General features: G+C 38.3%; 1 protein-coding gene and 1 long non-coding RNA gene across 2 annotated transcripts; both read right to left on the reverse strand.

The window, feature by feature from the left end:
• Positions 1-2,825: 2,825 nt before the first annotated feature.
• LOC136983284 (uncharacterized) lies at positions 2,826-3,398 on the reverse strand. Its single transcript, XR_010882012.1, has 2 exons — positions 3,237-3,398; positions 2,826-3,163 (listed from the first exon to the last, which is right to left on the reverse strand). It is a non-coding gene; the product is annotated as an uncharacterized lncRNA (long non-coding RNA).
• Positions 3,399-8,814: 5,416 nt separating this feature from the next.
• Positions 8,815-12,684, reverse strand: LOC136983296 (uncharacterized). The gene has a single exon (XM_067279995.1). It carries the CDS (start codon positions 12,682-12,684, stop codon positions 8,815-8,817), a length of 3,870 nt encoding a protein of 1,289 aa, XP_067136096.1.
• Positions 12,685-13,486: the final 802 nt, after the last annotated feature.

The raw sequence follows: 13,486 nt of genomic DNA on the forward strand, positions 1-13,486 counted from the left end.
TTCACTATTGTGAGTTGTAAATCTTTCGATATAATAGAAATAAATTCATCACATATTGTAGACGAAAAATAGTTTATAGTACCGGTGCCGCAGTTTGCATATTTTTTCATGTGTTCCCGCAAAAATGGATCGAACTCGAATAAATATTCCAAAGCACCTATATAATTACCATTATTTTCACTAAAAAACACTTCATTTTTACCACGAAACGCTAAAGAGTATGAAGAAATAAATTTGATTGTCGTTACCACACGTTTAAGTACTTCCCTCCAATATTTTTTTTCATTTATAATTTGTTTTTCCAGTTCAGTGTCAATGCGTCCGGTAATTTTAGATCTTGTTATAAAAATTAAAATGGAGTTAATGTGGTCACTGGAGTTTTCATACTCTGACAATTTTTTATGTACATTTTTCCAATCATTCGTCCCTTTTGTCATTAGCGTTGTTTGCTTGGAAAATAATTTACAGACGTAACAGTACAATAAGTTGTTGGTTTCAGTAAAAGCCAACCAATCTCTTTTAACTTTTTCCTCGCTATTAATAGTTCTGAAGAAGGAGGCAATAGTTAATTTTCTTGTGATTTGTTTTGACCCTTCGTTGCATCGAATAGAAGATGATTCCAAAGATCCATTTATTGATTTTGGTGGATTTTTTATATAATACTCTCGCATGGCGTCTGTTAAGTATTCTGGCCATAATGCAATATCGTTTACAAAACTCTTAGTTTCATCATTACTTTGAGATGATTTTAAATTTATATTTTCTCCTTTTGTTTCATCTTCACAAACGGAATTGCTTGGTTTCTCCTGCTGGTCTTTTTGCAGAATAGTTTCGGACACAAATGATGTTTCTGGAGTTTGAGCAGGTGAAATTTGTGAAAATGATGACGATTGTTGTAATTGTTCTCCATCTACAGTTAAAAATTTGTCCAACGATCTTTTCATTTGTTTTGCCACTTTATCTCGATCTGCTTTTCGTTTTCTTTTTTCACTTCCACTTAAATGTTTATAGGAACTCATTTTAAAGACCACGTACTAAAAAGAAAGAAGAAAATGATCTTCAATTAAATTTATTTTTACTCAATATCACAATCACAAACAAAATCACAATTTGTGGTATTTTATATTATATATTATTTTAATTAAATAATGTAATACTTTTATAAAAACTTACATTTTTATTTTAGGAATTCCAGAAAGTATTAACTATAAATCTAAAACAATCTATTTGCAATCAAGTCTAGGTACTTAAGTCTTAATTGCACAATTTTCGATCACAACTCACATAAGATGCAATACGTTCAGGAGACACTGATTTTAAATAGCTACGTTTGACTTTTTAAACACGTGCATAGTAAAGGCTCGATCGTATTTACACACATCGACACTCGCGGGCGTGGATGCATAAGCACGGGAACGCTCGTCCACACTTGTCGACTTTATCAATCAACGATTCGGCATAATTTGGATACGTTTCAACAATAATTATGAATATCATGTTTTTCTGTTAAATAAAAATAAAACTTAATTATAAAAATTAAAAAACCTAATTTTCGGGCCCCAAAAATTACGGGCCCTAGGCACGTGCCTAGGCCTTACTCCGCCCCTGGATTACAAGAAACCGTTTATTTGACACGAAAGAAGCTTACAAGATTTCCGCGATCTTGGAAGTTCTAGGTCGGCAGCAGCCTCTGGGTCTTCTTCTCCTTTCGAATATAGTCTCATTTTGAAGGGGTGTCCCTAGGTCGCGAATGGTCAGTTCCCTCGACGTCTCGACTACTCCAGGACGATGCGGTCAACTTCCGTTGAGGGAAAGATGTCGATCCGAGATCGGGAGACGGAGACGAAGATGGGCACCAGACACACACACAATAGATCCGTCACTTGCAACTTTCGGGAGAAGAAGCCCTCGCATCCTTGAATTCTAAAGTTTTATCTGTTTTCCTCCGATTCCGCTTTCCGATTGGTCTCTCCTCGTCACCCGGTGACAATTCGAAACCTTTCGGGGCGCGGGAGAGGTCAAAATCGAAGTTTAATTCGATTCCCACTCGGAGATAGACGATCTACGTTTCCCCATTGTTCTATTGTTTAAAAGTTCGCGTCGTTTTCTTTAAGAAAAACTATTTCTAACTTCTATTTTTTTTTTCCTCTAAAAAAATATATTTTTCCTAAAAATAAATGATTTTAACGCGAATTTCAGTGAGGTTCGGACCCATCCAGAGCCTCACATAATCACTTTTTTACTTGCCAGGGAGTCACTGCCGTGACTCCTAATATAAAACACTAGATTATTAGATCAAATTTCATCAGTTATTATTAAATACAAAACGCCCTCAATGCATGTTATACTTAAGTTCCTAAAATGAGTCGTGAACGAAATGGTGTACATCAGATATCAATTTCTCACCGAAAAAAGTCAGAGATATGGTACATTGCAGACCAACTAAAAACAATTTATGTGCAGGTGTCCTGCACATAAATTGTTTTTAGTTGGTCTGAAACCGTTTATGTGGATGTATCGCTACATGTTATACTTTCAACACCTAGTATAACAAAGTGACGGCTGGATGTTTGAGCTGTTAAGACTTCAATCTACCGCTCTGAGATCGATTTCGGGCTGTTGAAGATTAAAACCGCCCTCCATAAACACACCAAAACAAAAAATCACCAGCTGCCATATTGCAAGTGTGATGAAATATACGATGAGCACGAAGATCTTCAATTGATGATCTTAGGTAAGAGTTAGCAGTACTGAAATACGAGCGAGATTTGTGTGCGAATAATTTGTTACCATGATAAATTTACAGAGATTTAATAACAGAAAAATTCATCACAAAGCGTTTATTGATGCGAATGTGTAAAATTCCATTTAATCCATGCAAGATGTGTGATTACCAGAGCCCCTTCGGCCGCCAATTTAAAGCGTTTTAATCTTTAAAATTGGCGTTTCCACTTCCCGGGACGAGGACCCAGGAGTTGGATTTGTGAGAAGCGAGTGTTCGGGTTGTTTCATTGTGTCGAATTTCAGAAAACGAGGCTGTGCTTGAAGTGTAAGTGCGTGAGTGCGAGAATTCGAGTAAAGGTTAGACGGTGTATATCTTCGCGTACAGTGATGTTGTATCCGTGTGTGCATGTGTGTGATCGAAGAACATCTTTCGGCGTGTCTAAAAACAGAAAAACGGCAAATTATGATACGAGAATAAGATATGTAAAGAAAGAAACTGAAAGAGTTCTTACCATCGGAGATTTCGGCAAATATTCGCTTGTACGATAAACGGCCGCTTCGTCCTCTTCGTGGTAAAGTTGGGGAGGGAAATTCTTATCCCTCTCCCAAATGTTTCTAGAAAACACAAAGACAGCGAGAAAGCGAAAAGTTCATTTATTACCTAAGCTCAACATTATTACCTTTATCAAACAGTCTTTCTTCCCGAACAGTGTTATGAGAAGGGCGAAGGACCTGACCTAGCCTAGCCTAACCTAACTCTAACCGGAAGCACAATCCTCATAACAGCTGTTTGGGAAGAAAGGTCGGCCGGATGTCGAGTCCGGGTGAAAAGTGTCTAATCCGGTAAGGATTAAATAGGAAAAAATAAAAAATAAAAAACCTCTTGCCTTCTTACATCAGAGGTTAGTAAATTAAATTTAAGGCTTTAGTTTAAATGTTAGTACGACAAGAGGGAAAAAAACTAAAAAACCTCTTGCCTTTTTATCCTACGTTAGTAAATTGAAACTAAAACCTTAAATTTAAATGTTACTTCAGAAATAGCAAAGGAAAAAGTCGTTCACATCTCTTGCGAAGTGACGTTTTTTCCTTTGCATCCTTGCCCACACCGAACGAGAGGATCCCACTCGTTGGAAAAGGAGGAATGATCGAAACATTCCTCCCCTCCCAGTGCGGCAAAGATGATGTCATCAACATGGAGACATTTCATTTTTCGGAACAAGTCCAAACAGCGAAATGCCTCCTCTCTGTTCAACGCGGAACAGAGAATGCTGTCGACACCTTCTATTCCTGAAGTCGTTCCCGTGAAGAGTTCCTCTCCCCGCTCAAAGAGGGAAATGGCCCTCTCTTCATCCATTGCGGAAGGAGAACGCCCTTCACACTTCTTCATCTTCTTGGGCCGCAGCCACCGCCAAAACTGCCAGTCCTTCATTCTGTAAAGAAACAAAATATACATATATTAATGGGATTCGGATATACTTAACGCAGAAGTTCAAGATTATACTCACGACGAATCGGAATTCGGATAGCTCGCATTAGATCCTACCGGAAATTGCAACTGTATTTGCAGTAGAGACTACCGACCCGGAACGAAGTAACTCTCTTACGTGTAATTTGTATTTGTACGAGAGAAAATTAATGACACGCCGCACGTAGCCATGCGAAAAAGGCACTCGAGCCCAAGTCGTAACAAGTATTTCGTTCTAGAGCAATTTACCCTAACGTGTACGTCACATAAACGCAACGACGGCATTAAAAAGGGTTTCGTGCAAAGAAATTGCCAACGAGTCGACCGAAACACAAGACAAACGTAAGAAGAAGCGAAACGTGCCCACAGCCCAACTCGCCATTCGGGAAACGAATGTTTTGTGGTGTGACGGGTTAAAGAAAACCACGTTATGTGAATAATCTCACGGATTGCACACGTATTACAAATAAGTAACAGTAAAGACAATTTTATTCGTTTATTGACGCGGATTACAAAAATCTAAGCTGATTAATTTTTCCTTTGTGTACAATGCGGGTAGTCCGGATTGAACATTCAAACGCGAAGGCGGTTGGTTTACAATCGGTTTTAATCGCGCTACTATACTAATTAAATCTACTTAAACTAGGTTATAACTAATGTTAGTTAGATTAAGAAAGGAAATATAAGATGGTTATATTTTAAGAAGCCCACCCCTTTCTTTGTTTGGCGAGTTTAAGAGGCCTATTACGATTAATGAAAGACGAAACCTGACTACTTGGGACTCCTCCGGTGGGACGAAACATCTAAATAAAAAGAACTACTTCACTTCTTGATAACACAGTCCTTTCACACAACTCTGGATTTCCCTCTCTTGTTCTTTTCTTCATCGGCAATCCGCTCCCTCTCTACACGTGTTCTTCTTCCCGCCGTTCCCTCGCCAATGCCGCAAATCGTCCCCCTCTCCTTTGACAAGGGATGAGTGACCTCGCACTCGCCCAAAACTCGCCATGAGAAAAATATTTTAGAAAATTAGTGAAAAGTCATAGACGATGGGGTTAGTGGAACAATGTTAATGTTAACTTATAAAATACGATAATACATACATAATTACATGGGGGGCTTCACCCACCACAGTTTAAGTGGCACAAAGCATTGGCAGAGGGTTACGTAAGTGTGGAAGATCGACTGCACTCAGAAAAGACCACTTTGTGAAAAGAGACAAAAAGCCTAAGGAAAAGAATTCTTTGTGTCCAGCCTGTCTAGATAACTGTTAAGTGTATTAGCATTAGCTATGTTTGCAGGCAATTTAATTCTGGCAAAATAAGCCATTGAGAAGCGTTGTAACTAATGCATAAATTGCATAGAGAAGTCGGAGGTCAAAGGACGAAATTTTTGACCTGTCGAAGAAACATCCCATGTTTCAGAATACGGTCTCCGTCCATCAATGTTACCAGAGTATATTTTAGTTAAAATTACGATGAAATTCGTATTTAAAGTTAGTATTAAATAATTTTTAATTGAATTTCTGTAAATAAACCTTATTCTTTGACAATGTTTATAAAATATAAATGAATTAATTACGAAAATGAGCAAATACTTAATCCGTTTTCGGCGCTTCGGTCACTTTCCAATGTGGCGGCTCGTTTGAAGGTCGTTTCGGATGGTAATTCACAAGATTTAAACGCAAATATGCCGGCCGATGTCGTCTCCGGAAGTTCGACTAAACGAAACGAAAATAAAATCTTACAGCTAGCAAAATTCTAATTAAAATCTTACTTGGTGTAATGTCGGCGTTCAATAGTCTTCTTAAAACCACGTTCGGGTAGCAAAGAACCCTGAAAAAAGGCAAAAAACAAAGCGAAAACCAGAGCAAAGAGCGCACACGCCCGTTCGGCAAGCGAAAAACGTTCAAAGTGACGCAAAATCGTGTTGCAACAATAGCGAGGTTGAGGCGGAAGTTTTAAACGCTAAAACGTGTAAGCCCGACGTTCAGCGCCTCTTTCCTGTAAGCCTAGAAGTTTGACAATGGCGTTTGAAAAGTCAGTGGAATCATGCTCGACATTCTAAACGCCATTGTCAACCTTCTAGGCTTACAGGAAAGCGGCGCTGAACGTCTGACGTACACGTTTTCGCGCTTAAAACTTCGGCCTCAACCTCGCTAATGTGCGTTTTCATAGAAACGGCAACAATTGCCGTTTCTATGGAGATTAGAAAGCGCGTAACGAATTCGAATGCGATTGACGTAATGGATTCTTTTTGAACTTTAAGGCTAAATTTCTGCATTTTCTACATTTCTATCCCCCGAATGATGACGGATTGGGATCGAGAAACTCCCTACTAGGGTTTCTTATTTCCCGGTCTTTTGCTTGTCCCGAGATTCCGGGATAAAAGTGAACTGTTTCCCGGGATCCCGGGAAATCCCGGGATATAATAAATTATTTTTAAAATATAAAAAATATCTTGAAATCGAATGATATCATTATTTTTCATTTTTTAAAGTAATTTAAGTGTTCTACAACCTCCAAAATCGTATTAATAATGATGTGTAAAATATGTATTAAAAATACCTTTGAATTACGTAGAAAATTCACAAATAAAAAAAAATTTGTTAAAGTTTGTTCGAAACTGCTTATAACAAAAATTGCCTACGAATTGAGTTAAAAATTTAAAGAAAAAAAACTGAACTTTGATCAAACTTCTAACTTAGAAAATGATATTTTTTATTTAAATAAAACATAATACAAATATTACTGTAAATTTTTATAATGAGATTTTAAGAAACAAAGATGGTCGATACTCCGATCACTCAATCTGGTTCTTAATTTGGTAATAAAAAGTCCTGCTGCCGAGAATGCCCTTTCTGATTCAATCGATGTGGGTGGAATCGTTTTTAACGCATTTAACAGAAGACAGATGATGTGTGTTTTTTCACCTGTAGCCTCAAAGATTTCTATTTCGTTCTCGAGACGCGTTTCAGTACTGCTTTTGTTGTCCACTTTTCTTGATCTGTCTATCTCAGCTTCTTTGATAGCAGCATCAAGCTTTTCAGCTAAAGTCATTGCAGATGAGCTTGCGACATCTGGTAGTTGATCTGTATCACCGGAAGTAGAATCAGTAGATACTTCAAAAAGACGATCTAACATCTGTTTTGCTGATAAAATTAACATAGTCTTGGTTGGTAAGGCTGGCAAACTTTTTTCACTTGGGAAAGTTGAAACTTTTCCATAATTCTTTCCACTATTGAGATATTGTATGAGGCCAGTCAGTTTTACATTTCTTCTCTCTGCTATGCGTCGAATAAACGACTCTTTTAGTCTTCTTGAAAAAGGTGTGTTTAGTTGATTTAACTCATTTATAATAAAAGAAAAAATACCTTCCGATGAAAGTAAAGTCGATCCTCTGTTGCCAAGCTTTTCTGCTCCAGCTTTTAATGGCTGCAGTGATGCCACGATGTCACGAATTACAGTAACTTCTTGTTTGTCAAGATCAAAATTGTCCGTATCTTTATTACAGTCAATGATTGCTTTCGATATGGATGATCTTATTTTAATAAATCGCTCTAACATGGCTAAAAGGCTATTCCATCGGGTTTTGGAATCCAGAAATAAGTGCAAATTTTTCCCATGTTCCTGTTCAACGTATTTTTGTAAGATGTTATTCTTTAAAGGTGATTTGCGAAAAAATTTTGCTATTTTTCTAACCTTATTAATGATTTGAGAACAGACTATTTCATTACCTAGTGTGTCATGTAATTCAAATGAAATATCTATATCGAAAGGATCTTCAGCCAAACGCTCACACAAAACACTTTCAAAATCAATACTATAACTAAAGTCTTCTTCATCTTTCTCAATATCATCATTGCGCTCTTCATCTTCAGTTTGAATTTCTTCAGAAAGAGGGACTGCTACTGAAGTGGTTGACTTTTGGTACAAAACATCACATACCGCTAAATGAATTCCGTGTGCATAACATAACTGATGCTCACATTCAATTAACCTTCCAAATTTCACCATTACAGCTGCACCATCAGTAACACAGGCTTAAATTAAATATAAATGCATTCCGGCATTCTGACAGTTTATGAGTTAATTATACTTTCTATTTGTAAAATTTCTTCAATCTTAACACAAAATAAGAAAAAAGTGAACTTTTAAAAAATTGCGGGATTTCCCGGGATGAGAAAAATTTCCCGGGGTAAAAAAAACAGCCGGGATCCCGTTTCAGAAACCCTACTCCCTACCACCCTCCGCCTTCCGTTTCCATTCTCCACAAGGGGTTAGAAGCAAGATTTTCTATAATCGAACGTCGCCACCTCCAAAACTAGAACAAATCATTCCTCTCGTTCGTCCAGTATTCTCCGATTGACCGACAGCGCAATTTTTTCTAAATTTCGCAATATTTCGTTTATCCGACGCCATTTTAAAAGCTGTTATCTGACGTCATTGGACGTTGGTTATATGAAATATGCGCGTTATAATTTAGTTTCGTAAACGTTAATCAAAGTGACTTATATATTAAACTAGCTTTTGCCCGCGGCTTCGCTCGCGTTAAGAAGTATTATTATTAATTAGGTATAGTTTTTGCGGCTTTACTTTTGTTTAGCATGTGTAAAAAATTAGGGCCTACAAAACTTCTTTGTACACAATATTCTTAACTAATCTGTCATTAGGCGCTAAAACTATCAAGCTATTGGGTGAACTCACTCGTGAGCAAGCAACATAAAACTGTCCATGAGAGAAGCAATGTTCTCTCAAGTCAATACCCGCAAATTTGAGAGTTTGCCCCTGAGACTTGTTTATTGTCATGGCAAAGCAGACTTTTAGGGGAAACTGTAATCGTTTAAATTCGAACGGGATATCATTAGGTATTAATGGGATTCGTGGTATAAATACAGTTTCCCCTTTCGCACACCCAGTTAATATAGTGGCTTCCACTATATTGCGATGTAACGCTTTCACTTGCAGTCTCGTACCGTTACAAAGTTTTGGTGGTTTTAAATTTCGCAACAACATAATTGGAGTGCCCACACGCAGAATAAGCTTATGATAAGGCAAACCTGGCGGTTTCAATGAATTTAAAAATTCTACAGGGTAATTAGTAGCGTCATCTGTATTGACCACAGTATCAATCGAAGTATAGACCTTTTCTTCGCCCTCAAACGACATGAGCAGGATATCGTTGATAGCTGCTGCTTGATCGTTCTTTGGAGTAAGTATGGCACGCTCACATAACCATTCAATAGGCTTGTCATGTATATGAATAATGTCTGGATAAACTTTAGACAGCAATTCTTGAACCGTAGTAACAACTGTGCACAATTCTTCCGGGATGGTTATCATTCCATCAAACGATGGAAAATCACCATTACCGATTTTAAAAAGGAGATCTGAAAATCTACCAGCAGACTCATCCCCGCCCAAATGTGCTCTCATATTTTTAGAGAGCTTAAGAATATTAACCTGGGGCCACAAATTAGATTTCTTAATGCATGACTTTACTTCGTCAGCTCTGGTTCCTTTTGGCACGACTGGTAGAGTCTGCCGAAAGTCTCCGGCCAGCAAAACTGTTACGCCACCCATTAATTTTGTATTACCCCTTATATCCCTTAGTGATCTGTTTAAGGCTTCAATACCACCTTTATGAGCCATCGTTATTTCGTCCCACACGATTATTTTTGTACTCTTTAAAACTTCAGCAAAATTACTTTGTTTGGAGATGTTGCAAATGGGAGTCTCGGCAGTGATTAAATTGAGTGGTAACTTAAAAGTAGCATGAGCAGTTCGACCACCTTCGAGTAATGTAGCAGCTATGCCGGACGACGCCACAGCCAGGGCAATGCCGTGAGTACTTCTTACTTTCGCCAAAAGTAAATTAATAAGGAAGGTTTTACCAGTTCCACCTGGAGCGTCTAAGAAGAATATTCGACCGTCATTTGCATCTACACTTGTGATAATTTTATTGTAAACTTCCTGTTGCTCGTCATTCAAGGATGCTTCATTTTTTCTTACTGCGTCTTCTAAGGCCACTGTATCGTAACTGGTCTCCTTCACGTACTCTCTATTTTCAAAATGTATTGATGTTATTGGCTGAGGTAATCCATACTCTTTAAGAGGACGGCCGCCTAATGATAATACGGCATCCTCTAATACCGACAGGCATTTGTTAAATATCAGGTCCGATGAGTGCTCTACATCCACGTCACCTTGCCTTTCCAGTTGTTTTTTAAAGTCTTCAGAAAGGTATTCTTTGTATTTTTCCCAAAGACATAAGGGGTCGGAAACCTGGCAGAACAATAAAATGATAGCAAAAAGCTCTCGAATCATATGCGGTGTTTGACAAAGTGCTGCCTCTTCAAGAGCTGAATCCAAATGCCGATCATCTTCGAGTAGACCTAGAGCCTTGCACGCGGATTGGAAAGTGGGATGTAAGTGACCATCTACAGTTTTCAACGCTTCAAATGAAATTGGGCCTCTGATCTCATGTAGAAGCATTCGAAGGTGGTAGCATTCTGTATTGTTTGGATGAACAGTATAAACCCTACCTAGAACGTATTCTTTTTTGACCCCTGACCATCCTTCAACATTCACTCCTCTCTTCCTTCTCTGAAACGATCGCTTGTTCCAAACGTAATACACAGGGACTTCCGAGTATAGCAATGTTTTTGCAAAGTCATCCACGTTACACAGATCGAAAAAGGAGAGGAGTGTAGTTGTAGGAGGACTACTCAATTTGTCGCACAAGTTCTGCTCATTAAAATAAATTCTCTGTCCATTTAGAAAATGGACAGCAAGGTGCACTACAGGTGGAAAACGCTCATGTATTGGGAATTCAAGGATTCGCCAAACTGCTTCAGCTGAACTTATATATCGACCACTTGCGTAGGTTGTAACTTCATCCTTCCCATCCTTCCCGTTCTCTAAAGTAAACGTAGCCTGATCTGACCCTTTATTAACATATTTGCAAACGTATTTGATTGACTTCACTGAATGGCAATACTCTACGTTCACGTGAGCGTTACATGTTCTTAATAGCACTGGATTATAAGGAATCACCCAACGATTATCTATTGTAACACCCTTGATATTGACAGAGAATCCACCGTCATCCAGAGAACGTCTCCTGTACTGCGGATAACCATCATCACCGGTTTGAGTTTCCTTAATAAGAGCCTTAGGATAACGTTTGCTGCACGAATTATCTTTCATGCATGGAGAATTTCGGTTTAAACTTCCACAGGGGCCATGTATCATATTACTTTTAACAATTTCGTAAAGCTCAGGATCACGATCGGGGTTAGGTATTTCAGCACAAATAATATTGTCAATTTGATCCGGAGTGATGCGATGTTGAAGCCATAAAAGTATATGAATATGCGGAAGACCTCGCTTTTGCCATTCCGTCGAATACATATAGCATCTCACTTCACCGAATATTTTTCCTTTTATCAACAAATCCATGACCTTTTTTACCTTTAATCGAAAGACACGCGAAATAATATCGTATCGATCATGAGATTTTTGTCCTGAAAGTAAGTGCTCATTTATGTCACTCCAGCGTGGGTTACATGTAAAAGTAATAAAAAGGTCGGGACGACCGTAATGTCTAACATAGGTCATGGCGTCTTGCGTTTTTTCGTGCATGTATCTTGGTCCACCAGTAAAAGATGATGGAAGTACTACCATTTGTCCCAGCTGATTTGCTTCAGTATCTTGCCGTCCAATTGCATCTTTTAAATGAATATAATTATCTGCGCGCAATTTGGCTTGATTGTTTTTTATGTAGTTTAGTCTTTCAGTTTCTATTTTTGCGTATTCATCTACCAAATATTGACTAAAAAGAGCGCGATATTTAACCAAAAAGTTATCTTCTCCTTTTCTGATCATTATTCTGTATGAATAAAAACTTACAGCAGAGACTGTTTTTTTCAAGGGCAACTTAGTTGTGGGATCGCATTGTGGTATGTTGATTGAATAGCCATCATCCCCCCAGCAAAACATCAACGGGTACTGCAGCGCGTCATAAGCTGGATGTATCTCACTGATACGCTGAAGTGAGTTACTTCGGCTTTCGAGAATAATGTCTCTTCGGTCAAAATGCTGATCTACCAATACAACAGCCACTTCATTTGCCGTTGGTGCATTAAATCTGCCTCTGTGTTCTCTTTGTGGTTTTTTATCTGCATGTATTACGACCTTGAATGACTCTGAAGGCGATATTTTATCAATGGCTGTTTTTAGATCTTTTATGTATGGGTTCACCTCATGTAACATAAGCTGCAATTGTTTGATTAAATTTGGTCTCAAATCAGGAAATTTAGAACATCGAATATTAGCTTCTCTATCATCTTCACCGACGAAATAAATTTGCAGAAACTGTGCATCCTGCCCAGGTTCCGGTAATATACTTCCAATTAAATGATAGACTTGTCCTTGAACTTTAAAAGTTGGTGAAAAACCGCCTTCTTTTATTTGTTTTCCACCAAAGGAAGTCATTTGAAAACAGGCATTATATTTTCGGATATTATCCATGAAGTGTACATGATTTGGGTGTAAATCATTAACCAGACTGTAAAGTGGTTCAGGCAGTTGTTTAAACGGCTCAAGTTGTACTTTACCGGCGCTACAACACATGCCAGGTGTCTCATCTTTCTACTTCAAGGCATTACACCACTGACACTTGTACGTCATAGAACCTAAGACTACACTGCTGTCAGTTCCATAAGCAATATCTGGGTCATACGCCAAACCCGAAAGCAACTTGCTTCTCCATACACGCTGAATTGCATTTTCTCTATACCGTGACTGAATCACTCTATGCACATCGGTATTCCTGGCCTGATATAGTGCAGCAGATTGCCTATGTTTTTCAGGGTTTGCAGCCTGGTAGGTGGCGACAGCTTGCCTGTGTTTTTCAGGGTGTGCAGCCTGGTAGGTGGCGACAGCTTGCCTCTGTACATCAGGGTTTTTTTTCTTATATTCAGACACAGCTTTACGGTGGGATTCAGGTAGAGTCTGTCCATATTTTTTTTGTGCCTTTTTTATTTGATTTTTTCGTGTGTAATTAGTAAACCTTGCCCTACGTTTGTTTTTCTTTTTTTCTATTAATGTCACAGACTCAGATTGGGACAATAAACTTCTTATTAATTTTTCATCATAATTTATTGAAGATACAATAGGTGAATGTTCACGCTCTAAAACAGGTACCTCCTGACAACCCTTATCAACTTTAAGTTGCGAAGGTGTATCAATTCCAAAATCATGTTCTTCTACAGCTACCTCCATACGACGCCGAGTA

The sequence above is a fragment of the Centruroides vittatus genome, unplaced genomic scaffold, assembly GCF_030686945.1.
Source record: "Centruroides vittatus isolate TY-2023 unplaced genomic scaffold, ASM3068694v2 contig_880, whole genome shotgun sequence".
Classification (NCBI taxonomy): Eukaryota; Metazoa; Arthropoda; class Arachnida; order Scorpiones; family Buthidae; genus Centruroides; species Centruroides vittatus.